The following is a 26,808-nucleotide window of genomic DNA, read 5'->3' on the forward strand; positions in this document are numbered from 1 at the left end:
AACAGTGTAAATAAAAATAAACATATGTGGTATCGCCGCATGCGGAAATGTCCGAACTATAAAAATATATCATTAATTAAACCGCACGGTCAATGGCCTACGTGCAAAAAAATTCCAAAGTCCAAAATAGCGTATTTTGGTCACTTTTTATATCATTAAAAAATGAATAAAAAGTAATCAAAGTACGATCAAAACAAAAATGGTACCGATAAAAACTTCAGATCATGGTGCAAAAAATGAGTCCTCATACTGCCCTGTACGTGGAAAAATAAAAAAGTTATAGGGGTCAGAAGATGACATTTTTTAATGTACAAGTTTTCCTGCATGTAGTTATGATTTTTTCCAGAAGTGCGACAAAATCAAACCTATATAAGTAGGGTATCATTTTAACCGTATGGACCTACAGAATAAAGATAAGGTGTCATTTGTACCGAAATATGCACTGCGTAGAAACGTTTTTTCTTCGATTTTGTCGCACAATTATTATTTTTTCCGTTTCGCCGTGGATTTTTGAGTAAAATGATTAATGTCACTGCAAAGTAGAATTGGCGATGCAAAAAAACTAATCCATAATATGAATTTTTAGGTGGAAAATTGAAAGGGTTATGATTTTTAAAAGGTAAGGAGGAAAAAACGAAAATGCAAAAACTGAAACTGAACTGAACCTTAAGGGGTTAAGGTGAAAATGGGCTTGGTCCTTAAGGGGTTAAGACATCAATTTGATAGGGAGTCAGGCGCCAGGCACCCCCAGCAGTCTGTGCCCCCCTTGTTTAGCAGACACAGCGCTGTATATTTGGTGGTGGCTGTGTCTGGTACTGCAGCACCTTACAATTCAGCCCCATTTGGGGAAGTCTGAGCTGCAATACCAGGCACAGCCATTGAAAAATATAGGGCGCTGATACTACAGAAGCAGAAGTCTGTCCTACTAGTGCAGCGTTTTCCAACCCGTGTGCCTCTAGCTGTTGCAAAACTACAACTCCCAGCATGCCCGGACAGCCGAAGGCTGTTCGGCCATGCTGGGAGTTGTAGTTTTGCAAGTGGTTGGGAAACACTATACTAGATACAAATATACTGGGGTCACGGTGCAGCCTCAAAGTCTCCACACTCCCGGGCAATGACCCCTACATTCTGGGAGAGGGCAGAGACGAGACCCGTCCCTCCATCCCGCCCCCACCCTTCTGGCCCATACTTCTCCAGGCCCCGGGCCGGGCACTGTGGTTACCATGTCCGGGGAGCTGGTGTCTGTGGAGCAAGTGCTGGAGAAGAACATCCCTGCGGGGGAGCTGCGGGAAGTATGGAGGCTGCTGTACGGGAGGGAGCTGAGGTAACCGCGGGCTGTGAGGGGTGTGTGCGCCAGCAGGGCACAGTAATGGCGGGGTATTGGGGAGTTTCATTGGGCTTTTTCTTTTTTCAGAAAGTTCATTGGGTCCTGTGACAGACTTTCATTGTACTTTGTAATCAGATCTCTCATTTTACTACTACAAAAAAAAAAAAATGTGTTTGTGGTGTAAAGTAGAAAAATAAAACCCAACAATTGAGGGGGAGGGTTGTGTTTTTATGCGTTAGAAATTTCTACAGTAAAAATGACATTTCCTTTATTCTGTAGTTCAATAGGATTACTGTACAAAGATACTGTACTTAACTTTCAGAAGTGTATCATGACTATCCTGTTCATATTATAAAGGATCATATGATGTGTCATGTGCATATTATACAGGATCATATGACGTGTCATGTGCATATTATACAGGATCATATGATGTGTCATGTGCATATTATACAGGATCATATGATGTGTCATGTGCATATTATACAGGATCATATGACGTGTCATGTGCATATTATACAGGATCATATGATGTGTCATGTGCATATTATAAAGGATCATGTGACGTGTCATGTGCATATTATACAGGATCATATGATGTGTCATGTGCATATTATAAAGGATCATATGATGTGTCATGTGCATATTATAAAGGATCATATGACGTGTCATGTGCATATTATACAGGATCATATGATGTGTCATGTGCATATTATAAAGGATCATATGATGTGTCATGTGCATATTATACAGGATCATGTGACGTGTCATGTGCATATTATAAAGGATCATATGACGTGTCATGTGCATATTATACAGGATCATATGACGTGTCATGTGCATATTATACAGGATCATATGACGTGTCATGTGCATATTATACAGGATCATATGACGTGTCATGTGCATATTATAAAGGATCATATGACGTGTCATGTGCATATTATAAAGGATCATATGACGTGTCATGTGCATATTATACAGGATCATATGACGTGTCATGTGCATATTATACAGGATCATATGACGTGTCATGTGCATATTATAAAGGATCATATGACGTGTCATGTGCATATTATAAAGGATCATATGACGTGTCATGTGCATATTATAAAGGATCATATGACGTGTCATGTGCATATTATAAAGGATCATATGACGTGTCATGTGCATATTATACAGGATCATATGACGTGTCATGTGTATATTATAAAGGATCATATGACGTGTCATGTGCATATTATAAAGGATCATATGACGTGTCATGTGTATATTATAAAGGATCATATGACGTGTCATGTGTATATTATAAAGGATCATATGACGTGTCATGTGTATATTATAAAGGATCATATGACGTGTCATGTGCATATTATAAAGGATCATATGACGTATCATGTGCATATTATAAAGGATCATATGACGTGGCATGTGCATATTATAAAGGATCATATGACGTGTCATGTGCATATTATAAAGGATCATAGGACGTGTCATGTGCATATTATACAGGATCATATGACTTGTCATGTGCATATTATAAAGGATCATATGACGCGTCATGTGCATATTATAAAGGATCATATGACGTGTCATGTGCATATTATAAAGGATCATATGACGTGTCATGTGCATATTATAAAGGATCATATGACGTGTCATGTGCATATTATAAAGGATCATGTGACGTGTCATGTGCATATTATACAGGATCATATGATGTGTCATGTGCTTATTATAAAGGATCATATGATGTGTCATGTGCATATTATACAGGATCATATGACGTGTCATGTGCATATTATACAGGATCATATGACGTGTCATGTGCATATTATACAGGATCATATGACGTGTCATGTGCATATTATAAAGGATCATATGACGTGTCATGTGCATATTATAAAGGATCATATGACGTGTCATGTGCATATTATAAAGGATCATATGACGTGTCATGTGAATATTATACAGGATCATATGACGTGTCATGTGCATATTATACAGGATCATATGACGTGTCATGTGTATATTATAAAGGATCATATGACGTGTCATGTGCATATTATAAAGGATCATATGACGTGTCATGTGCATATTATAAAGGATCATATAATGCGTCATGTGCATATTATACAGGATCATATGACGTGTCATGTGTATATTATAAAGGATCATATGACGTGTCATGTGCATATTATAAAGGATCATATGACGTGTCATGTGCATATTATAAAGGATCATATGACGTGTCATGTGCATATTATACAGGATCATATGACGTGTCATGTGCATATTATACAGGATCATATGACGTGTCATGTGCATATTATACAGGATCATATGACGTGTCATGTGCATATTATAAAGGATCATATGACGTGTCATGTGTATATTATAAAGGATCATATGACGTGTCATGTGCATATTATACAGGATCATATGACGTGTCATGTGTATATTATAAAGGATCATATGACGTGTCATGTGCATATTATAAAGGATCATATGACGTGTCATGTGCATATTATAAAGGATCATATGACATATCATGTGCATATTATAAAGGATCATATGACGTGTCATGTGCATATTATAAAGGATCATATGACGTGTCATGTGTATATTATAAAGGATCATATGACGTGTCATGTGCATATTATAAAGGATCATATGACATATCATGTGCATATTATAAAGGATCATATGACGTGTCATGTGCATATTATAAAGGATCATATGACGTGTCATGTGTATATTATAAAGGATCATATGACGTGTCATGTGCATATTATACAGGATCATATGACGTGTCATGTGCATATTATAAAGGATCATATGACGTGTCATGTGCATATTATAAAGGATCATATGACGTGTCATGTGCATATTATAAAGGATCATAGGACGTGTCATGTGCATATTATACAGGATCATATGACGCGTCATGTGCATATTATAAAGGATCATATGACGTGTCATGTGCATATTATAAAGGATCATATTACCGGAGCTGTTCATATTATACAGGATCATATTACCAGTGCTGTTCCTATTATAAAGGATCATATTACCAGTGCTGTTCCTATTGTAAAGGATCATATTACCAGTGCTGTTCCTATTATAAAAGATCATATTACCAGTGCTGTTCCTATTATAAAGGATCATATTACCAGTGCTGTTCCTATTATAAAGGATCATATTACCAGTGCTGTTCCTATTATACAGGATCATATTACCAGTGCTGTTCCTATTATACAGGATCATATTACCAGTGCTGTTCATATTATACAGGATCATATTACCAGTGCTGTTCACATTAGACAGGATCATATTACCAGTGCTGTTCATATTATAAAGGATCATATTACCAGTGCTGTTCATATTAGACAGGATCATATTACCAGTGCTGTTCATATTATAATGGATCATATTACCAGTGCTGTTCATATTATAAAGGATCATATTACCAGTGCTGTTCATATTATACAGGATCATATTACCAGTGCTGTTCATATTATAAAGGATCATATGACCCGCTCTGTTCTTCTTCAGAAATCTAGATCTCCCGCCTTGCGCTGTGGATTCTGCTTCACAACGAAAATTTGAGTTAAAGGGCTATGTGATCGATGCAGCATGTGAACAACTCCGAAAGCCTCGGGTAATCCGTGTGGGATTAATTCAGAATAAAATCCAGTTGACAACCTCAAGTCCAGTGGCCGAGCAGGTATTGTGCACATGTATTGTAGGGGTTATCATAAGATTTGAAGCATTAATCGTGGTTGCTCGGATGCCCACAATCACAAGAATGGAGGTCACTTGTCCCCCTGAGTGAGTGGAGCAGCAGTACTCATGCTTGGCGACCACATCCTCAGATGTGTGAGTTCGGTGCTTGGCTATCCTTATGAATTCCATAAAGATTGAATGGAGCAATGGTTGAGCACGCTTACTGCTACTTCATTCACTCTATGGACACGGCACCTCCGATCTGTGGGGTGCTAGCTATCAGACCCCCAAGCAATCTTTATACTTTTATCTCTTTTCCTGTGGATAGATTATGTTCAGATTGTGGGATAACCCCTTTAACAAATGTGTATGCCATATTATTAACTGTTGCCTTTAACCATTTAATGGATCCGCTGTGTCTGTAACCCAGTGTTTCTCAACCAGGGTGCCTCCAGCTGTTCAAATCTACAACTCCCAGCCAACGCCTGTCCGGGCATGCTGGGAATTGTAGTTTTGCAACAGCTGGAGGCACCCTGGTTGGGAAACACTGATGTAACCAATAGAAGTGAATGTAGAGGGCTGCACACGTGCAAAGCAGCCTGAATGCTGTGGCGTCTTCACCAGGCAGGGATGAAGTTGGGGGAGCTCTGTTCCCTACATTGGTGTGGGGATCTTGAGGATATGCAATAAGTGGATGTGATGAGAATACCCCCTTAATTTAATAGGCTATTTATTATTGTATCATGAAAATGATAAAACATGAACACAGACAAATCACACACAAATGTAAATCACAGTCTCCCATACAGGGGGCGTGTCGACCACCGCACAAAGCGGCGGCTTACACTCCCCCTCAATACAATTCTATGGCAGAGCCGGAGCGCTGTCTTTGGCAATCTCCGGCTCTGCCATAGCGCTGTATTGAGGGGGCGTGTTGGCCACCGCTTCATGCGGTGGTCGACACATGCTATCGGGCCGGAGAGCCCGGGGCCCCGTACAGGAGATCGTGGGGGTCCCAGCAGTCGAACCCCCTGCTCTCTGAAACTTATCCCCTATCCTTAGGATAGGGGATGAGTTTTTCAGGGCTGGACTAATCCTTTAAATGATGCTGCACTGCAATTTCTTTTAAAGTAGTGGCCAGAGCGCCACCCTGCAGGGAAAAACAGTAAAGTGGATGTAAGAGTATGTAAAGAGTAAAAGGGGTACTCCGGTGGAAAACTTTTTTATTTTTATTTTTTTTAATGAACTGGTGCCTGAAAGTTAAACAGATTTGTAAATTACTTCTATTAAAAAATCTTAATCCTTTTGGTACATTTTAGCAGCTGTATGCTACAGAGGAAATTCTATTCTTTTTGAATTTCTTTTTTTGTGTTGTCCACAGTGCTCTCTGCTGACACCTCTGTCCGTGTAAGGAACTGTCCAGAGCAGCATAGGTTTGCAATGGGGAATTTCTCATGCTCTGGACAGTTCCTGATACGGGCAAAAGTGTTTGGCTATTGGCCACCATATGCAGGTGGGCTTTTGTCTACATGTACTATATGGACTGAGGGACCCTACCAAAGTAACAAAACTTAGTTCCACACACCAAGACAAATGGTATGTGCTGCCTCTGACATATACCGTGCAATCAAAATGCCTTCAGACCCTTTCCCTTTGTTACATTTTGATATGTTGTGGCCTTATGCTAAAAAATTTTAAAAATGATTTAAAAAATACAAGTGCCCCCCCCCCTTCATCATTCTTCACTCAATATCCCATAATGATAAAGTGAAAACAGAATGTTTGAAATATTTTGCTAAAAGATTACATTGACGTAAATATTCAAGCCATCCAGACTCCCTGTCCCAGCCACTAAATACCCCCTTATAGCATGATGCTGCCATCACTATGCTTCCTTGTAGGGTTGGTATTGGGCAATGCCTGGTTTCCCTCAGACATGATGCATAGAATTGAGGCCAAAAAGACCAGACAGTCTTGTTTTCACAGTTTGAGAGTCAAAATAAAGGTGCAAAAATAAACAAATAAAAATAACACAAAAAAACGCTATGTGTACATGCCTGTTGGCTTCTTCCCCCCCCCCCCCCCCCCCCCCCCCCCCCGCCCCCCAAATCTTCAATAGAAATCCTTGATGATAACATTTCAGGGGATTAAATTACAAAAAATAAAAAAATAAAAAAACTAATGAATCCTGTTCATAAAAATTTGTACACAAAATTACATCATGGAGGAAAAAGATGAGTTGTCAGTTTTCATGGTATTTGTGTCTATTTGTAGCCTAATCGTGTTTTTAGATGCTCTTTTGCATTTGCAGTGTTTCTGGTGTTGCATTACTTTATTGCAACAGCCCAATGTTATGTTATAGCAGACATTTTTTTCTGAAACTTCATTCACACAATACAGTGTAAATTCAGGTCATGTTGGGGGGTTTTACAGCTAAAACCTATTGGTGGTGGTTGTGCAGCAGGTTTTCCAGTTGACTTTACACAGTGTTTGCTGGTACCTAAAGAACTTAGATCTGTGAAAAGCACAAGCCATGGGCTGTCCAGATATTTATAGAGCAGGAGGGTTCTCCCAGCATGCTGTGCAGGTTATGGCACTATGGATCAGTTACACTGACAGTCACCAACACCTCTATTTGTTTTGGTTAGATTCTGCATGTGCCCTAGTGTGACAGTTTACATTTTAAATAGCAATTCCATTGTCTTGAGAAATAAGAGTAATCACAGTCGGGATATGTTTTTAGTTATGATTGGTTCACCAGAGGATTAACCCCCACCTGCAGTGCACAGCAGAGTGGCGGGATTCATGGATCCTGTACATAATGATCCTACTGATAAATGAAAAAAACTGAGCAACCACATACATAAGTGGTACTGTATAGTGGCATGTTCTGAGTGAAATATTTTTCCAAAAATACCCAGTAGTGATACTTAGCAAGACAAATATTGAGACAGTTGGAGTTGTAGTTTTAAATGTGTTTCTCACCTTTTCTTTAATAAAACACAATAAAAGTTGTTTTATTTTATAACACATCTACATAAGAGGTTTTTCTTAATGCTTTGGGTTAAATTGTTGTTAGGTTCCTATACCTCTACATGTGTTAACAGGCCAAATATTAGTAGGTTGCATGTACCCTAGTGCCCTAGCTGAATCTCTCCTAAAGCTGCCCATAGACATTTAGTTATTTCTGGCAAATTCCTCCCTCTCCAACCAAACACATTTAACCAGCTTTTAAAGCAACGGGTCATTTTTGGGGGATTTTACACTTTGTATGTAGAGGTTGTCTTTGTTTTCTTTTTTTTTTAATTAAAAATGTTCTGTTTATAGGTCATCTAAAATTGCCCAGGAGCAGGGTGTAGCTCTCTCCAGGTCTAGCCCTTGGCTGAATTGCTGTGCTGATGCAATATACACTGCTCAAAAAAATAAAGGGAACACTAAGATAACACATCCTAGATCTGAATGAATGAACTAATCGTAGGAAATACTTTCATCTTTACATAGTTGTATGTGCTGACAATAAAATCACACAAAAATGATCAATGGAAATCAAATTTATCAACCCATGGAGGTCTTGATATGGAGTCACACTCAAAATCAAAGTGGGAAACCACCCTACAAGCTGATCCAACTTTGATATAATGTCCTTAAAACAAGTCAAAATGAGGCTCAGTAGTGTGTGTGGTCTCCACGTGCCCGTATGACTTCCCTTCAATGCCTGGGTATGCTCCTGATGAGGTGGCGGATGGTCTCCTGAGGGATGTCCTCCCAGACCTGGACTAATGGATCCGTTAACTCCTGCACAGTCTGTGGTGCAACATGGCGTTGGTGGATGGAGCGAGACATGCTGTCCCAGATGTGCTCAATCGGATGCAGGTCTATGGAACGGGTCGGCCAGTCCATAGCATCAATGCCTTCCTCTTGCAAGAACTGTTGACACACTCCAGCCACATGAGGTCTAGCATTGTCTTGCATTCGGAGGAAACCAGGGCCAACCGCACCAGCATATGGTCTCACAAAGGGTCTGAGGATCTCGGTACCTAACGGCAGTCAGGCTACCTCTGGCAAGCATATGGAGGGGTGTGCGGCCCCCCAAAGAAATGCCACTTCACACCATTACTGACCCACCGCTAATCTGGTCATACTGGAGGATTTTGCAAGGCAGCAGAACGTTCCCCATGGCGTCTCCAGTCACGTCTGTCACATGTGCTCAGTGTGCACCAGCTTTAATCTGTGAAGAGCACAGGGCGCCAGTGGCGAATTTGCCAATCTTGGTGTTCTCTGACAAATGCCAAACATCCTGCACAGTGTTGGGCTGTAAGCACAACCCCCAGCTGTGGACATCATGCCCTCATACCACCCTCATGGAGTCTGTTTCTGACCATTTGAGTGGACACATGCACATTTGTGACCTGCTGGAGGTCATTTTGCAGGGCTCTGGCAATGCTCCTCCTGCTCCTCCTTGCACAAAGGCAGAGGTAGCGGTCCTGCTGCTGGGTTGTTGCCCTCCTACAGCCTCCTCCACGTCTCCTGATGTACTGGCCTGTCTCCTGGTAGCGCCTCCATGCTCTGGACACTACGCTGACAGACACAGCAAACCTTCTTGCCACAGATCGCATTGTTGTGCCATCCTGGATGAGCTGCACTACCTGAGCCACTTGTGTGGGTTATAGACTCCGTCTGATGCTACCACTAGAGTGAAAGCACCGCCAGTATTCAAAAGGGACCAAAACATCAGCCAGGAAGCATAGGAACTGAGAAGTGGTCCGTGGTCACCACATGAAAGACCACTCCTTTAATGGGGGTGTCTTGCTAATTGTTTTCTGTTCTGTTTGCACAACAGCATGTGAAATTGATTGTCAATCAATGTTGCTTCCTGATTTCATAAAAGTGTGATTGACTTGTAGTTACATTGTGTTGTTTAACCCCTTAAGGACCAAGGGCGTACCTGTATGCCCGTGGGAATTTCTGTCCCCGCCAAGCACCAGGCGAGGACAGGACCGGGATGCCTGCTGAAATCACTCAGCAGGCATCCCGTGACAATGCCCAAGGGGGTCCTGAGACCCCCCCATGTCAGCGATCGCCGCAAATCTCTGGTGAATTCACACTGGCGATTTGCGGCGTTTACCGGTCTCCGGTGACCCGGAAAATGAGGGGGATCCGGGTTGTCCAAGACACCCACGATCCCCCTGAAGGGATAGGAGTGAGGTGGCAGGGGTGCCACCCCTCCTATCCCTGCTATTGGTCATTAAAAAGCGACCGACCAATAGCAGATCGGGGGTGGGGGGTTTAAAGTTCAGTTCCCCCGCTCTGCCCACCCACAGGAGTCTGGGCAGAACAGGGGAACCGGCGGTGACTGGTGCCGGTGGTCCACTTACCATTGGCGGTGGGTGGCAGAGGACGACAATGCGGCTCCCTGGTGCGGCGATCCTACAGAAGCCAGTGAGTTGTTGTCTAGCAACATCTGAAGGGCTACAGTTTTGAGACCACTATACAGTGGTTTCTAAAGTGTAGCCCTCAAGATGTTGCAAAACTACAACTCCCAGCATGCTCAGACAGCTGTTTTGATGTTTGGGCATGCTGGGATTTGCAGTTTAGCAACATCTGGAGGGCTACAGTTTGGAGATCACTGTATTGTGGTGTCAAAACTGTAGCCCTTCAGATGTTGCTAGACAACAACTCACCTGCTTCTGTAGGATCGCCGCACCAGGGAGCCGCATCGTCGTCCTCTGGTCTCTAAACTGTGGCCCTCTAGATCTTGCAAAACTACAACTCCCAGCATGCCCAAACAGCTGTCTCGGCATGCTGAGAGTTGTAGTTGCGTACCTTCAGCGGTTGCTTAACTAAATCTTCCAACATGCCCTTCGGCGATCAGTACATGCTGGGAGTTGTAGTTTTGCACACTGGTTGGAAAATTCACAGTTAGGTAACAGAACCTAACTGAAGGTTTTCCAACCAGTGTGCCTCCAGCTGTTGCAAAAGTACAACTCCCAACTGATAGACCTTGCATGTTGGGAGTTGTAATTTTGCAACAGCTGGAGGGTACATTCACACAGGCGAGTTTACAGTGAGTTTCCTGCTTCAAGTTTGAGTTGCGGAAAATTTTCCGCTGCAGCGCAAACTTCTAGCGGGAAACTCACTGTAAACCCCCGCCAGTTCAAATGTAACCTAAAAACACTACACTACACAAAATAAAGGGGTAAAACACTACATATACACCCCTTGCACTTATACACCCCCTTGCACTGCCCCCCCCCCAATAAAAATGAAAATACGTATCGTTCCGCAGTTTTTCCAAAATGAAGCCTCCAGTTGGTGCAGAACAACTCCCCCCAGCATTTCCAGACAGCCATTGACTGTCCAGGCATGCTGGGAGTTTAGCAACAGCTGGAGGCACCCTGTTTGGGAATCACTGGTGTAGAATACCCGTGTCCACCCCTATGCAATCCCTTATTTAGTCCTCAAATGCGCATGGCGCTCTCTCACTACGGAGCCCTGTCGTATTTCAAGGAAACAGTTTAGGGTCACATATTTCTGTACTCGGAAGCAATTGCACTACACATTTCGCGGGGCATTTTCTCCTTTTACCCCTTATGCAAAGGAAAAGTTGGGGTCTACACCTGCCTGTTAGTGTAAAAGTTTTTATTTTTTTACACTAACATGCTGGTGTTGCCCCATACTTTTTATTTTCACAAGAGGTAAAAGGGAAAAAAAGACCCCCAAAATTTGTAACGCAATTTCTCCTGAGTACGGAACTACCCCATATGTGGACATAAAATGCTCTGCGGGCGCACAACAAGGCTCAGGAGTGAGAGCGCACCATGTACATTTGAGGCCTAAATTGGTGATTTGCACAGGGGTGGCTGATTTTACAGCGGTTCTGACATAAACGCAGAAAAATAAATACCAACATGTGACTTCATTTTGGAAACTACACTCCTCACAGAACTTAACAAGGGGTATGGTGAGCCTTAACACTCCACTGGTGTTTGACGAATTTTCGTTAAAGTTGGATGGGAAAATGAAAAAAAAATGTTTTATTTTTTTTTACTAAAATGCTGGTGTTACCCTAAATTTTTCATTTTCACAAGGGAAAATAGGGAAAAAAAAGCCCCTCAAAATTTGTAACCCCATTTCTTCTGAGTAAGAACATACCCCATATGTGGATGTAAAGTGCTCTGCGGGTGCACTACAATGCTCAGAAGAGAAGGAGCGCCATTGGAATTTTAGAGAAAAAATTTGTCCAGAATTGAAAGCCACGTGTGTTTACAGAGCCCCCATAGTGCCAGAACAATGGAGCCCCCCCCAAATGTGACCCCATTTGGAAACTACACCCCTCACGTAATGTAATGAGGGGTACAGTGAGCATTTACGCCCCACAGATGTCTGACAGATTTTTGGAAGAGTGGTCCGTGAAAATGAAAAATGTAATTTTTCATTTGCACAGCCCACTGTTTCAAAGATTTGTCAAATGCTGTGAGGGGTGTAGTTTCCAAAATGGGGTCACATGTGGGGGGGGTCCACATTTTCTCCTATTACACCTTGTAAAAATGTAAAATTTGGGGGAAAAACTGCATTTTACTGAATTTATTTTTTTTCATTTGCACATCCAACTATAACAAAAAGTTGTCAAACACCTGTGGGGTGTTAAGGCTTACTGTACCCCTTGTTACGTTCCTTGAGGGGTATAGTTTTCAAAATAGTATGCCATGTGTTTTTTCTTTGCTGTCCAGGCACCATAGGGGCTTCCTAAATGCGACATGCCCCCCAAAACACATTTCAGCAAAATTTCCTTTCAAAAGCCAAATGTGACTCCTTCTCTTCTGAGCATTGTAGTTCTCCCGCAGAACATTTTACTTCCTAACATGGGGTATTTCCATACTCAGAAGAGATGGGGTTACAAATTTTGGGGGGCAATTTTTCCTTTGTAAAAATGGTAAATTTGGGGGGGGGGAGAAACGCACTTTAGCGCAAAAAAATTTTTTTTCATTTACACATGTGATTTTTAACGAAAAGTCGTCAAACACCTGTGGGGTGTCAAGGACCCCTTGTTACGTGCATTGAGGGGTGTAGTTTCCAAATTAGTATGCCATGTGTTTTTTTTTTTTGTTTTTTTTTCTGTTCTGGCACAATAGGGGCTTCCTAAATGTGACCTGCCCCCCAAAAACCATTCCAGCAAAATTCCCTCTCCAAAATCCCATTGTTGCTCCTTCCCTTCTGAGCCCTCTATTACACCCGCCGAACACTTGACATACACATATGAGGTATTTCCTTACTCAAGAGAAAGTGGGTTACAAATTTTGGGGGTCTTTTTCTCCTATTACCCCTTGTAAAAATTCAAAAACTGGGTCTACAAGAACATGCCAGTGTAAAAAAAAAAATGAAGATTTTGAATATTCTCCTTCAATTTACTGCTATTCCTGTGAAACATCTAAAGGGTTAACAAACTTTCTGAATGTCATTTTGAATACTTTGAGGGGTGCAGTATTTATAATCGGGTATTTAATGCAGTAATTGTAATATGAAGGCCCCTCAAATCCATTTCAAAACTGAATGTACCCCATCTACATGGTGCACACATCTGTAGAGCAGAGGTTTAAATTTCGTTCATATCAATTTACGTTGCACAATTTTTGTAAGTATGTTGCAAAATTTTCCCCCAGTAGAATTGGATGAAAAAATGCAACCCGTTTTTTTTCTTTTTCTTTTCTAGACATCACATGTAACCTCCCAAAGATATTAGACTTGTAGCAATGTTCTCATGTATGGCAGTAAGGTTTGTCTCTGACATATAGGTGTGCTGTTAGATCACATGTATTCTACTTTCTTCAACAGGTCAATGCTTTGCACAGGCGCATTGCAGAGATTGTGGAAGTAGCAGCGAAGTGTGATGTGAATATTGTATGTTTTCAGGAAGCATGGAGTAAGTATCAACGTTCAACCAGCTCTTGTACTAAAACAATAATATAGAACACAATGAATTGACAGAGTCTTCAGACCATTTTATTTTTCACATTTTGTTATGTTGTAGCTGTGTGCTAGAATAGAAAAAAAAGTTTTACTCCATCATTCCTCATTCAATACCCCATAATGACAAAGTAAAAACCGAATGTTAGAAATCTTTGATTATTTACTGAAAAGGGAAAACTAAAATATTGCATTGACATAAGTATTCAGACCCTTTACTCGGTTCTTAGGTAAGCACCTTTGGCAGCAATAACCTCCTCCAGTCTTCTTGGATATGATGCCACAAGGTTTGTACACTTAGATTTAGGGAAGCCATTTTCAGGTCTCTCTAAAGATGTTCGATTGGGTTTAAAGGGGCTGTCCAATGAAAACTATCTAGGGGATAAGTAGTGGATTGCGGGGGGTCTGACTGCTGTGCCCCCTCACAATTTCCAGAACTACACCCCTGCTCTCAGTGAGAAGTGTGTGCTATAGTCGGCATGCTCTCAGTTCATTTCTGTGGGAGCACCCTGGAGATGCCCGAGTGCTGTACCCAGGTCGGCCCATAGAAATGAAAGGAGCCTGTGCCATCTGCTGCACGTGCTCCTCACTGAGGGTCGTGGTCCAACAGTTGGACCCTCCCCGTGATCACCTACTTATCCCCTATTTTGTGGATAGAGAATAAGATAGTATTCACTGGACAACTCCTATAAGTCAGATCTCTGGCCACTTAAAGACATACAGAGTTATGCCAGATTGAAGGGGGGGTGCTTATATTTTTTTATTTGATTTTAGCACAAGGCCGCATACAAATATGAAAAAAGTTTTAGGGTCTTAAGACTTTTCAAATGCACTGTACTGTATAATGTTCTTTCACACATCACATCTTTTTGCTCTGTAAAGAGTTTTTTTGCTATTGATCTATAAACCAAAGAGTTCACAGAACACTGGAAATAATTAATCCACATACCAGAAACTGAATTATTAAATCTGGAGAAAAAAAACACGCAGTGAAAGATAACTTTAGTAGTGAGCTATCTGTGCCAGAGGTATTTGTACAGCAAGTGAATGTGTAACATGCCACTATTCTGTAACAAGGTAAACTTACTGTGAGCTGTGCAAGGGGTCAAGGAGAGGCACATACAGTACATAGATCTGTGCTGGTTATGTCAGCTGAAGCTTTGAGTGGATAAAAGTGATTGGGCACTATTTTTATTTTTATATTTAGTTGAATTTTAAGTATATAACATATAAACTGGTTATATTCTAGAGTGCATTTGTCCAGTTACAGGCAATGAGAGGTAGCAAATATTCAGTTGAAGAGCATAAAATCAACCTGTAGCTACATTACCAATGGATACCGCTAGACTGGCAATATAGCTCTAGCTAGCAAACCAGTGGGGAAGAGGGGTTGAGGAGGCGGGGGCAGGAAAAGGAGGGGAAGGGGAGGAAAGAACAAATATTAACAAAAACATTAAGCAATGTTGGTTCTTATATGGAATAGAGATGGTATGTTGGCTATATCATAGGAGGTAGAAATCTTGTACATATAGAGAGCTGTTACAGAGGCGGGAACTTCTTAACAGTTGCCAATGAAGAAATGAATGGATCTCCACAATATAAAGTGTCTCATATACTTTTGACTTTAGATTTTACTTTGTTGCATAAGCATTAAGTGTCCCATAGAACGGAGTAATGAAACTTCCAGTACACATAGATGCTGTAGGATTCAGCAGGTCTGATTGGTGGTCTTGTGATGTAAGACCCCAAATGCTGTTTTGGTTATTTAAAATAAAATGGAGAAATTTTTTTAAATAATTTTTAATGGGGCTGTCAGACAGGTTGGGGATTTTGTGAACTATACCCATTGGCCCTTATTTACTAAGAGTGTTGTGTAGGTTTCTTTGTGGGTTTTAATTCCCTACAGTTAATTTTCCACGGTATTTACTAAGGTTTCCCTACATTTTCCACTTTCCCTACACTTTGCTTTTTTTTTATACATGCTCTGATCTGTCTGGTGAAATCCACCACATTTTATGTGGAAATATGTTGGGTTTTTGGGAAAATTTCGGGAGCACGCCCCTTTTTTGAGACCACGCCCCCTTTCCACAGCCGCCACAGCCCTTTTTCGGGTTTTCATCGCAAAATGGAGAGTTAGTCGGGGTTTTTTCAATTCTGGCGCAAAATCTGGCGCAGACAGAAATTTGGGCGCAATGCGACAGAATATGGCGCACAACCCGACAAAACATGTCGGGTTTGCAATAGTAAATGAGGGCCATTGTGTAGTATATAAAAAAAATATAAACCTGTACTCACCTCCACTGCTCTCACGATGCCTCAGCTGTCCTGCTCAGATACCCGATGCAATACTTTTCCTAAGCTGCAGCGTGATGGGGGCCCAATGTGTTATACTGCTGTTCAGCCAATCACTGGGCAAGGCCGGACATGGCTGTGGCCACCGATTCACTGAGCATTAGTATGACACATTGGGCCCAGGTACTTTTCAAGCCCATTAAGTCACGTACAAGCTCAAGAAGGAGATCACATCGGGGACCTGATCAGGACAGCGGAGGCATCGTGGGAGCACTGGAGGTGAATACAGATTTATCTTTTTACTAAAACATTTTTATTTGGATTTTCGCAATTTTACAATATAAAGCATGAGCCAGGACAATCCCCCGACATAAGGGTACGGTGAGGTATCACAAACCTCAGGGTTTATTTTTTTAATATACTTCACAATGGGCATAGTTTAAATCCCCCCCCCCCCCCTTTTGCCATATAACACCTTTAATAAACAGTAACCGGTAGCTAAATCCTAACCGGTAGCTAAATCCTGCTTGTTAATTCAATTTTATAATTCTGAAAGTATAAGTTCATTATTTATTAAGATTTTTTACAATATTTCACGTTTGCTCATATTGTCCTACATTACCTGTGATATCCTTCTAGCTATGCCTTTTGCTTTTTGTACAAGAGAGCGACTGCCGTGGACAGAGTTTGCAGAATCGGCTGAAAATGGAGTAACTACTAAGTTCTGCCAGGAGGTAAATATTATGCTAACCAGATAAACTTGTGGTTATGGTTGTTTTTCTAAATTGTTGTTTTTTCATTCTACTTTTTTCCTCAAAAGTGATAATAATTAAATGTAGTATTGGATGTATTTAAAGTGCACACCTGTGTACCATAACAATAAAATCGCCTGTTTAATATTGTGTAGGTCCCCTTGTGCCGCCAATTCAGCTCTGGTTCGAGAAGGCAGCAATTCCACAAGACCCTTTGAAGGTGTACTATGGTAAACCTTCAGCAAACCATTAAGTTCTAGAAATTGTGGGTGTGGGGCCTATGTAGCTCAGACTTTTTTTTCAAGAATATCCCACAGATATTTATTTGTATTAAAGTTTGGAGAATTTGAAAATCAAGTCAACACTTTGAACGCCGTCCCTGAACAATTTGTGCAGTGTGGCAGGGCATATTATCCTGCTGAAATAGGCCACTGGGTGCACTCAGTCTAAACCATGTTTAGCTAAATGGCACATGTAAAATTAACATCCACATGAATGCAAGGACCCAAGGTTTCTTAGCAGGGCATTGCACAGAACATCACACTGCTTCTCTACCCATAGTGCATTCTGAAGCCATTATTTTTAAAGGTTTTTTTATGCACACACTCCTGGCCACTCACATGATGTAAAAGAAAACATGATTTATCAAACCGATCAGCCTCCTCCATTACTCTGTGTTCTAAATCTGATGCTCATGTACCCATTGTAGGCACTTGTGGCTGTTGATAGAGGTCAGGATAGCCACTCATTATACAGCCCCACATTCAGAAAGCTATGATGTATGGACTAGCTTTATCTCGCTGGATTTTTTCGTTTGTCCACCTTTCCTAATTCCATCAAATCAGCTTTGAGAACCAACTGTTCACCTTCTGCTTAATGTATCCAACCCCTTCACAGAGGCCATTGTCACAAGATAATCACTGTTATTAACTTTATTTGGTTTTATTGTTGTGGCTGATGGTGTATATATATGTATATATAATGTGTGTATAATGTGAAAATAAGACATAGCCATAAAATAAGCCATACCAGCAGTTCTATCTATTCGCTTAATATAAGCCATACCCCCGAAAATAAGTGGTAGTGGTGGTGGGCGTGGCTTATTAAAGCTAATAAAGACGGCCAATCCTTCTTGACAGGTACTGTACCATAGGGATGTCCTTACGGCAGCGGGTGGGGGGGTCCCAGCTGATCCCAGGATGGAAGCTGACATACAGGGCATCATGTCCCAGCTTATCAGCGGGACGTGACTTCTGTGCAACGGCGGTGGCAGGTCCTGGGATGGCAGCTTACATGCAGTGCAGCATGTCCCAGCTGATCAGCAGGAAGTGACTTCTGTGTGGCTGCAGGTCCCTGGACGGCAGCTGATATGCAGGGCGTCATGCATGCATAAGATGTCCCCTGAAAATAAGCCATGGTGAGTGTTGTTTAAGAAAAATAAATATAAGACATTGGCCCTCATTTACTATTGCAAACCCGACATGTTCGCATTGCGCCAGCAATTCTGTCTGTGCCAGAATTTGCGCCAGAATTGAAAAAACCCCAACTATCCATTTTGCTAAGAAAACCCCGAAAAAGGGGCGTGGTTGTCTGGAAAAGGGGCGTGGTCTCCAAAAATGGGTGTATTCCCGACATTTTCCCAAAAACCCAACATATTTACTAAGGTTTCCACATAAAATGTGGTGGATTTGAGCTGAGGAAAACCAGACAGATCAGAGCATGTGTAAATAAAGCAAAGTGAAGGGAAAGTGGAAAATGTAGGGAAACCTTAGTAAATACCGTGGAAAATAAATTGTAGGGAATTAAAACCCACAAAGAAACCAACACTCCACTCTTAGTAAATGAGGGCCAGTGTCTTACATTTGGGAAAACACAGTAGCTATGTGCAGGCACTTTATAATACATGTGTCATACTTGTCACTGTCAAATATAGGTCAACTGATCTGATTGCTTTTGTGGATTTCGTTGGCTGATTTCTAGCAAACCTGCACTCGTTGTACATTTACATATTCAGGAATTGTAGTTTCCTAATAAACTTGTATTATTGGAATCACTTCAGGTATGTGTCACCTGCACTAACCTGTTGTAGTTCGGGTGACACAGATAAAAATCATACTTTCTACTACTTGTTCCATGCCTCTGGTCTTCTGCAATCCCCGGTCTTTAATTTATGCAAATGTGGAGTTTGGTGCATGGCGGGTGTTCCCAAGCCACTGGTGCACAATGAAATCCGGCCTGTATCTTCATACTAACGCCTTCTCCCCTGTGCTGAGCCCCTGCAGAGTGGAGCTCCATTTTACATTAGAGGGGGATCAGCACAGGGAAGGAGGCATTACTATGAAGATACAGGCCGGATTTCACTGTGCACCAGGGGCTTGGGAATGCCCACCATGCAACAAGCTCCATAGTTGCTTATATTGAAGACCGAGGATTACCCGCACCACAAGCCTGTACCACTCGCACCACTAGCCTAAACCAACAAGTTAGTGCAGGTGACACTGATGTAAAATTCCATTTAACATTTTCTATATACTATATACATTATCTCACATCAGTGAGTACACCCCTTACATTTTTGTAAATATTTTATTATATATTTTGATGTGACAGCACTGAAGAAATGGCACTCTGCTACAATGTAAAGTAGTGAGTGCACAGTGTTTAATGTTGTGTCCTCTCAAAATAACTCAGCACACAAGTGGAAATGTCCAAATTGGGTGGGCCCAACGTGTAAATATATTGTGTGGCCACCTTTATTTTCCAGCACTGCTTTAAGCCTCTTGGGCATGGAGTTCATCAAAGCTTCACAGGTTTCCACTGCAGTCCTCTTCCCCTCCTCCATAACGACATCACTGAGCTGGTGGATGTTAGAGACTTTGCACCCCCTATATTATGTTTGATGCCCCACAGACACTCAGTAGGGTTTAGGTCTGGAGACATGCTTGGCCAGTCCATCACCTTTACCCTCAGGTTCCTTAGTCTGCTTTTCTTCAGCAAACTGTTTGCAGGCTTTCTTGTGCATCATCTCTAGAAGAGACTTCCTTCTGGCACAACGGCCATGCAGACCAATTTGATGCAGTGTGTGGTGTATGGTCTGAGCACAGACAGGCTGACCCCTCACCCCTTTAACCTCTGTAGCAATGCTGGCAGCACTCCTACATCTATTTCCCAAAGACTACCTCTGCATACGACACCTGTTTTGAGTGTAACCTTTTCTGTGAAACCACTGTATGGTCTTGCCCACTGTGCTGCACCTCATTTTCTGGGTCTAAAAATGGCTGAAAAGACCCCACCAAAATTCTCAAAAACTAAATGAAGAGAAGTTTAATAGCTTTCAAACCTGCCTTTATCCCCTGCCGTATCCTTCCAGATGGTCCCTTTTTGTGGCTGAGCAGGGTTCCCTGTTTTGCCTTGGAGAGGAAACACCTACTTAGATTTAGGCTAAGTTTCCACTTGTTTTTTTTTCTAGCAGTTTTTGGAGATCTGCCACTGCAGTTTTTGAGCCAAAGTCAGAAGTGGATCCATAAGGGAGGAGAAGTATAAGTCCTTACTTCATATGTCCTATTCCTTTTGAATCCACTTCTTGCTTTGGCTCAAAAACTGCAGTGGCAGTTTTTAAAAAACTGCCAGAAAAAAACCCAAATGGAAACTTAGCCTTACTGTGGCAAGAGGCAGATCATTGACCTTTTGCATTGCGTTGCTCAGCCAGGGACTGTCAGGACAGACATAGCAGGGTGTCTGGCATCATTTTCCATATGTATAGAGATATTCTCCCCTCAAAGCATTTCTTTGTAAAAAAATTGAAATTATTTTTCTTTTAGATTCCATATTAAAATGGAGGCATATAAAAGTAAGTTAGAGGCTTCATGAGCCTATATGGCAGCCCTTTTGCAACATGTACATTGGCTGAACATGTTTGTCATAACCCAGAATTTGTTATTGCCCATAGAAACCTAGATTGTTTATTCACGCAGCTGAACATAGAACATTTATGTTTTTTATTATCAAATGATAAGTGTGATCATAATACCGGAATATTTTAGTTCAAATAACTTTTTATGCAAGCCCTTTTTCTTTTTCACACTTTCAGTTAGCAAAGAAGTATAACATGGTTATTGTCTCTCCAATCTTGGAGAGGGACGAGGTGCATGGAGAAACACTATGGAACACTGCTGTGGTCATATCCAATACTGGAGCCTTCCTAGGCAAGAGTCGCAAAAATCACATCCCAAGGATTGGGGATTTCAATGAGGTTAGATACATATGAAATCTATAATATTATGAAATAGAAGAATGTTTATTATGTGTAATATATTATATACATTACCTGTATCCAAAAGCTAGCATGGAAATATAAGTTCTAGAAAATCTGTTAGCTGCAATTCATATTCCAAACTGTCAATACTGTTAGATTGCTGTTAGGGCAAGGAGACTCAGGGTACTCACAAGTATAGGGGATAAGTGTCTGATGGGACCCCCATAACCTCCTGTACAGGGCCTGGCTCTTGTGTTAAACTTACCATTTAGCAGCTGGTCATGTAATAGCCTGCTCAGCCAATCACTAGCTTAGACGATAATTGGCTAAGTGGACCACCACTCCTGCGCATCTCCAAATGTAGGGGCCAAAAGCTCCAGGGAGCTGCTGATTGGCAAGTCCAACATGAGAGCCGGGCCCTGTATTTGATTTGGGGTCATAAAATGCTTAAAGAATTACAATTTAAGCAAATTAATATAATTTGTATAATGGAAAGTTACACAATAATTATCATGTTTCAATTCCTGAGTCAAGATCTTAGTTTGTCATCATTTATTAAGGGTACATTCACAAGCAAATTTTTTTTCATTGTGTGCACAGTGTAAAATTTGTGGTAGAAATTCAAGGTATACTGTCGGAAATCTATTGCTATTTCACTTTCTATAAGCCAGAATTAGGCCAATCTGCATCTTTGCAATCTAGTGCATATTCTTAATAGGACATGAGCACAAAAAGTGACATGTTGCTTATCGACATGTAATAAATTACAGCATACCCAGATTGAGAAAACTGAGAAATTCATGTGAAAAGTATATTGTAAAATGTTATACCTTTTTATTATATAAAGAATAGAATTTATTTAGAAAAATAATATCTGGAATAATCCTTGTATTTTAGTCGACTTATTACATGGAGGGGAACACAGGACATAGAGTATTTCAGACTGTATTCGGAAGGATCGCTGTGAACATCTGCTATGGACGACACCATCCCCTTAACTGGTTAATGTACAGCATAAATGGAGCAGAAATTATTTTCAACCCTTCAGCCACTGTTGGAGAGCTAAGGTAACTGATATAAATAACTGACAGGAAAATGAAATTCGTACCGTGAATAATAAGGTTTTACTGCTCTTATAAAATCATTTAGTTTCTTCTTCAATATAATTGCATACATCCTTCCCTGTGTAGATACTCTGCATAGTTACAAATAGTTGTGACAGTGTTAGGCTATGGTCACATGGTGGAAGAGCAGAGCGGCAGCAGAATATGTCGGTGCTAGGACTGCTCGGAAATGCACCAACTCCTAGACTGCAATGCATTTCTGTGCAGACTCTGCAGATAGAATAGACATGTCTATTTTTTTTGCGGACTCAGAAATATCTGCTGCGGAAATTCCACCGTGTGCACAGTGCAGCAGAATCCCATTGAAATCAATAGGACTCTACTGCAGCGGATTGTCTGTTCGGAATTCCACACGTGGGAAAGACGCAGGTATTATACTGTGGCTGTAAAAAAATGTCATACTTTTTATAGTTGCAGATTTTTGTGAGTATGTGAATGTCAAAATGTAAAGTATGAGCTTATTATTGGCAGCAAATATTTTAAAGGGGTTTTCAGGGACTACAACAGTGTTTTCCAACTAGGATGGCTCCAGCTGAAGCAAAACTACAGATCACAGCATTCCTGCTGTCGGGCATGTTGGGGGAGATTTTTTAAAACCTGTTCAGAGGAAAAGTTGCCCAGATTCCCATTGCAACCAATCAGATGGCCAGTTTCATTTTTAACAAGGCTTCTGAAAAATAAAAAGAACGATCCGATTGGTTGCTATGGGCAGCTTTTCCTCTGGACAGGTTTTGATAAATCTCCCCCGCTGGGAGTTGTAGTTTTGTAAAATCTGGAGACACCTTGGTTGGGAAACACTTGGGTACATAATTGATAAAGGAGAGCTGCAATACTAGGCACAGCCACTACTAAAAAGATGGAGCTGTGCCTGATAAACCACATCCTTTTCAGCCAGCTAATCAGTGTGGTGCCAGTTGTGGGTTCCCTGCCAATCTGATATTAATGGATAGGCCATCAGTTTTTAGGCGTGAAACTCCCTTTGACGTAATGCAGTCCCAATTTCCTTGCAGTGAATCTCTTTGGCCCATAGAAGCAAGAAATGCTGCCATTGCCAATCATTGTTTTACCTGTGCCATCAACCGTGTGGGAACTGTGAGTATGACGCCTTAGCTTGTTCTCCTAGACCTCTCCTTCTTCCATCATAAGGTACATTTTGTATTAAGGTGACTATAACCTACAATTCTTGATGAAATGTTTCTGGATACTTCTTTTTTAGGAGCACTTTGAAAACGAGTTCACTTCTGGAGATGGCAAGAAAGGTGACAAAATAAGAACGCTACTACTAGCATTTGTATGTATTTACTCCTTTCTGTAACTAAGGCTTGTTCAACATAAAATAATATAAAATCCCTACAGGTTTGTGAACCTTTCACATTGAAAATGCAGTCATGTCTGTGTGCTTTATGTTTTAGAAACAGAACATCACTTCAGCTAGTTATCCTGTGTGCCATCCCAAAAATGTTTCCCTACATAGCAGCCATATTTACATGTTGCCTCAGGCAGGAGAGGAAGAAGGGCTCAACAGGAACACTTTTTGTTTTAATAGTCTAAATTTATAAATGTCATAAAAGGTATTTAGAGGGAGCGAAGGCATAAAATCATATCTGAATAAATACACTATTATTTTGTAAATATGAAATAAGATTCCCAAAATCGAATCCATAAATGAATCTGCTGATTTTCAAGTACAGAAAGAGACTATAAAATACTATTTTTAGAAGTATGATGTAATTGTTAGGGTACATACTTTAGATTTAATGATGCCCCTACCAGTAATGTCTCATACACAAAGCTCTCCACAGTGCGGCACCTCCCTACATCTCCTCCCTCATCTCTGTCTACCATCCTACATGTTCTCTCCGCTCTGACAATTATCTAACACTAACATTTTCTATAATCTGAACCTCTTACTCCCATCTTCAAGACTTTGCTCGTGCTGCTCCAGTTCTCTGGAATGCGATCCCTCAATCCCTCAGACTCAACCACAACATCCACAGTTTAAACATCTCTTCATTCAGGCCTATAACATTCCACTACTCCCACTTTGCCCCTTTTGAGACCTCTGGGTCTTGGAGATATCAAAAGCTTCATATATGACAGTCCCCCCTCTACTCTACATGCACTTGGCCATTTGGAGATTAGCTAGTGACCGGTTCACCCTCCTGTATGTAACCTTTATGAAATATGGCTGGACCATTGTATCAATAAAAGCACTTTATGCCTTCTGTCTCAACCCCACTCCTTGTAGTCTGTAAGCTCTCGCGAGCAGGGCCCTCACTCCTCCTGATTGAATAGTTACCGTATTTTTCGCCGTATAAGACGCACTTTTTCTTCCACAAAACTGGGGGGGAAAAGTCGGTGCGTCTTATACGGCGAATACACCCCTATCGCGGCGGTCCCTGTGACCATCAACGGCCGGGACCCGCGGCTAATACAGGACATCACCGATCGCGATTTCACCGCGGCGGTCCCGAACAGCCCGACTGAATAGCCGGGTAAGTGCTTACAGGACACCGGGAGGGACCTTACCTGCCTCCTCGGTGTCTTCTCCGTTCAGGGATCCCCTGTATGGCCGGCGCTCTCCTTCCTCGTCATCACGTCGTCGCGTACGTGCGTCAGCGACGGAGAGCGAGGATACCCGGCCGGCAGCAGAGACGTTCCGGAGCGACGGGGACACGGCGACAGCGATGGAGCGACATCCAGGGCAGCGGTGACAGGTCCGGAGCGACAGGGACACGTTTACCTCCTATGCAGTGGTCTTCAATCTGCGGACCTCCAGATGTTGCAAAACTACAACTCCCAGCATGCCCGGAGTTGTAGTTTTGCAACATCTGGAAGTCCGCAGGTTGAAGACCACTATTGGGTTAAAAATCTTAAATTTTTTAGATTTTGCACCTAAAAATAGGGTGCGTCGAGGGTGGCCAGTGCCTACAGCAGATGGCACTAGGACCACATTGCCGTTCCCATAGATGGCAATGCATTTCTGGGCAAATCAATCAAGGGAATGAACATGAATTTCTGTGGTTGAATTCTCCTTTGTGGAAACTCAGCAGTGTGCAAAGTGCAGCAGAATCCCATTTAAAACAATAGGAGGCTACTGCATTGGTATTTCTGAGTAGAATTCTGAGCATTGTGTGAACTCTGTCTTAGGGATAGAGAAGAAAATTAGGGGAAGCTGACTTCTTGTTGGACCCAGAACCATGATGCAGCCTGAGTAGTCTCTGTTTTATCTGTATGCCATTTTCTACAACAACCATTAAAGTTAATGGATGTCTTTCTTTTCTTCAGCCCATCATGAGTTTGGTCATTTTTATGGATCTAGTTACGTAGCAGCTCCTGATGGCAGTCGTACCCCTGGGCTAAGTAGGGTGTCTGATGGTCTTCTTATTGCTGAGCTGGACCTTAACCTATGTCGACAGACTAATGATAAGTGGAACTTCAAGGTTAGTACCAACCGAATCCGAAACCTGCAAAAATGCATGGAAATTAGTACGTATTTACATATAAATGTCTTATCGCTTTCCCCGTCATTATCAAGCTTTTTTTTTTCATAACACAAATAGAGAACAAAAGGTTTTCAGGATTTCTGGACCTTTGGCTGCTTTAAAGGAATCTATTTGATGTGTGTGTGTGTATATATATATTTATTTATTTATTTATTTATTTATTTATTTATTTATTTATTTATTTATTTGAAACTGATGATTTATTTCTTCTTTTATGCAGATGACTGGACGCCATGAAATGTATGCTGCTGAACTAGCTCAAGCAGTAAGTCCAGATTTCCAGCCAGACATTGTCCGGGAGTAAATAACAAGCAGGCTGCACACAAACGAGGATGTTACTGCAACATTATAGCTGGATTTTATACACCTTTTGATAGAAGTATTGGTCATGTGTAAATGGCTTCACATTTCAAGACTTTTAGATGCAATAATTGTTGTAATTGTTTTTTGTTTAATAAAGAATTAAAGTCATCTATTGTATTGTAGAAAGCTACTTTCTAAGTGCTCACTCTAAAGCAGTGCTTCTCAAATAGTGGGGCTCCGTAAAGGGGGGCCCGACTCACTCGCAAGCGGCGTCCCACACGGCGTTGGTTGCCTAGCAACTCTATGGCTGGATCTTACTTACGGCCCTGGGTTGTCAGTGTGGCTGCCTGGGAGAGGCGCTTTGAACTCCGGCGTGGCACACTGCTACGTTCAGACGTGAGGTCACGTCAACGGGGTGACGTGACCTCACGTCTAAGCGCAGCAGCCCACCATGTCGGAGTTCACTGTGCCACTGAGCAGTGCGCCTGCCGCCCTGCTCTCTCTCGTACAGGCCCTGCTTGTCCTCCATGTACAGAGCCCCGCTTGTTGTCAGTGTACA

The 26,808-nt window shown here is 41.6% G+C and overlaps 1 protein-coding gene across 1 annotated transcript; it reads left to right on the plus strand.

Annotated features, from left to right (window-relative positions):
- The first annotated feature begins 921 nt into the window (after window positions 1-921).
- On the plus strand, window positions 922-26,417 carry UPB1 (beta-ureidopropionase 1). The gene is made up of 10 exons (XM_056530911.1): window positions 922-1,324; window positions 4,883-5,054; window positions 13,886-13,973; window positions 16,949-17,043; window positions 21,152-21,313; window positions 22,214-22,383; window positions 23,451-23,532; window positions 23,657-23,699; window positions 25,729-25,883; window positions 26,167-26,417. The coding sequence occupies exons 1-10, from the start codon at window positions 1,224-1,226 to the stop codon at window positions 26,248-26,250; spliced, it is 1,152 nt and encodes a 383-aa protein (XP_056386886.1). The 5' UTR covers window positions 922-1,223; the 3' UTR covers window positions 26,251-26,417.
- Window positions 26,418-26,808: the final 391 nt, after the last annotated feature.

This window comes from Hyla sarda, chromosome 1, assembly GCF_029499605.1.
Source record: "Hyla sarda isolate aHylSar1 chromosome 1, aHylSar1.hap1, whole genome shotgun sequence".
NCBI classification, from domain to species: Eukaryota; Metazoa; Chordata; class Amphibia; order Anura; family Hylidae; genus Hyla; species Hyla sarda.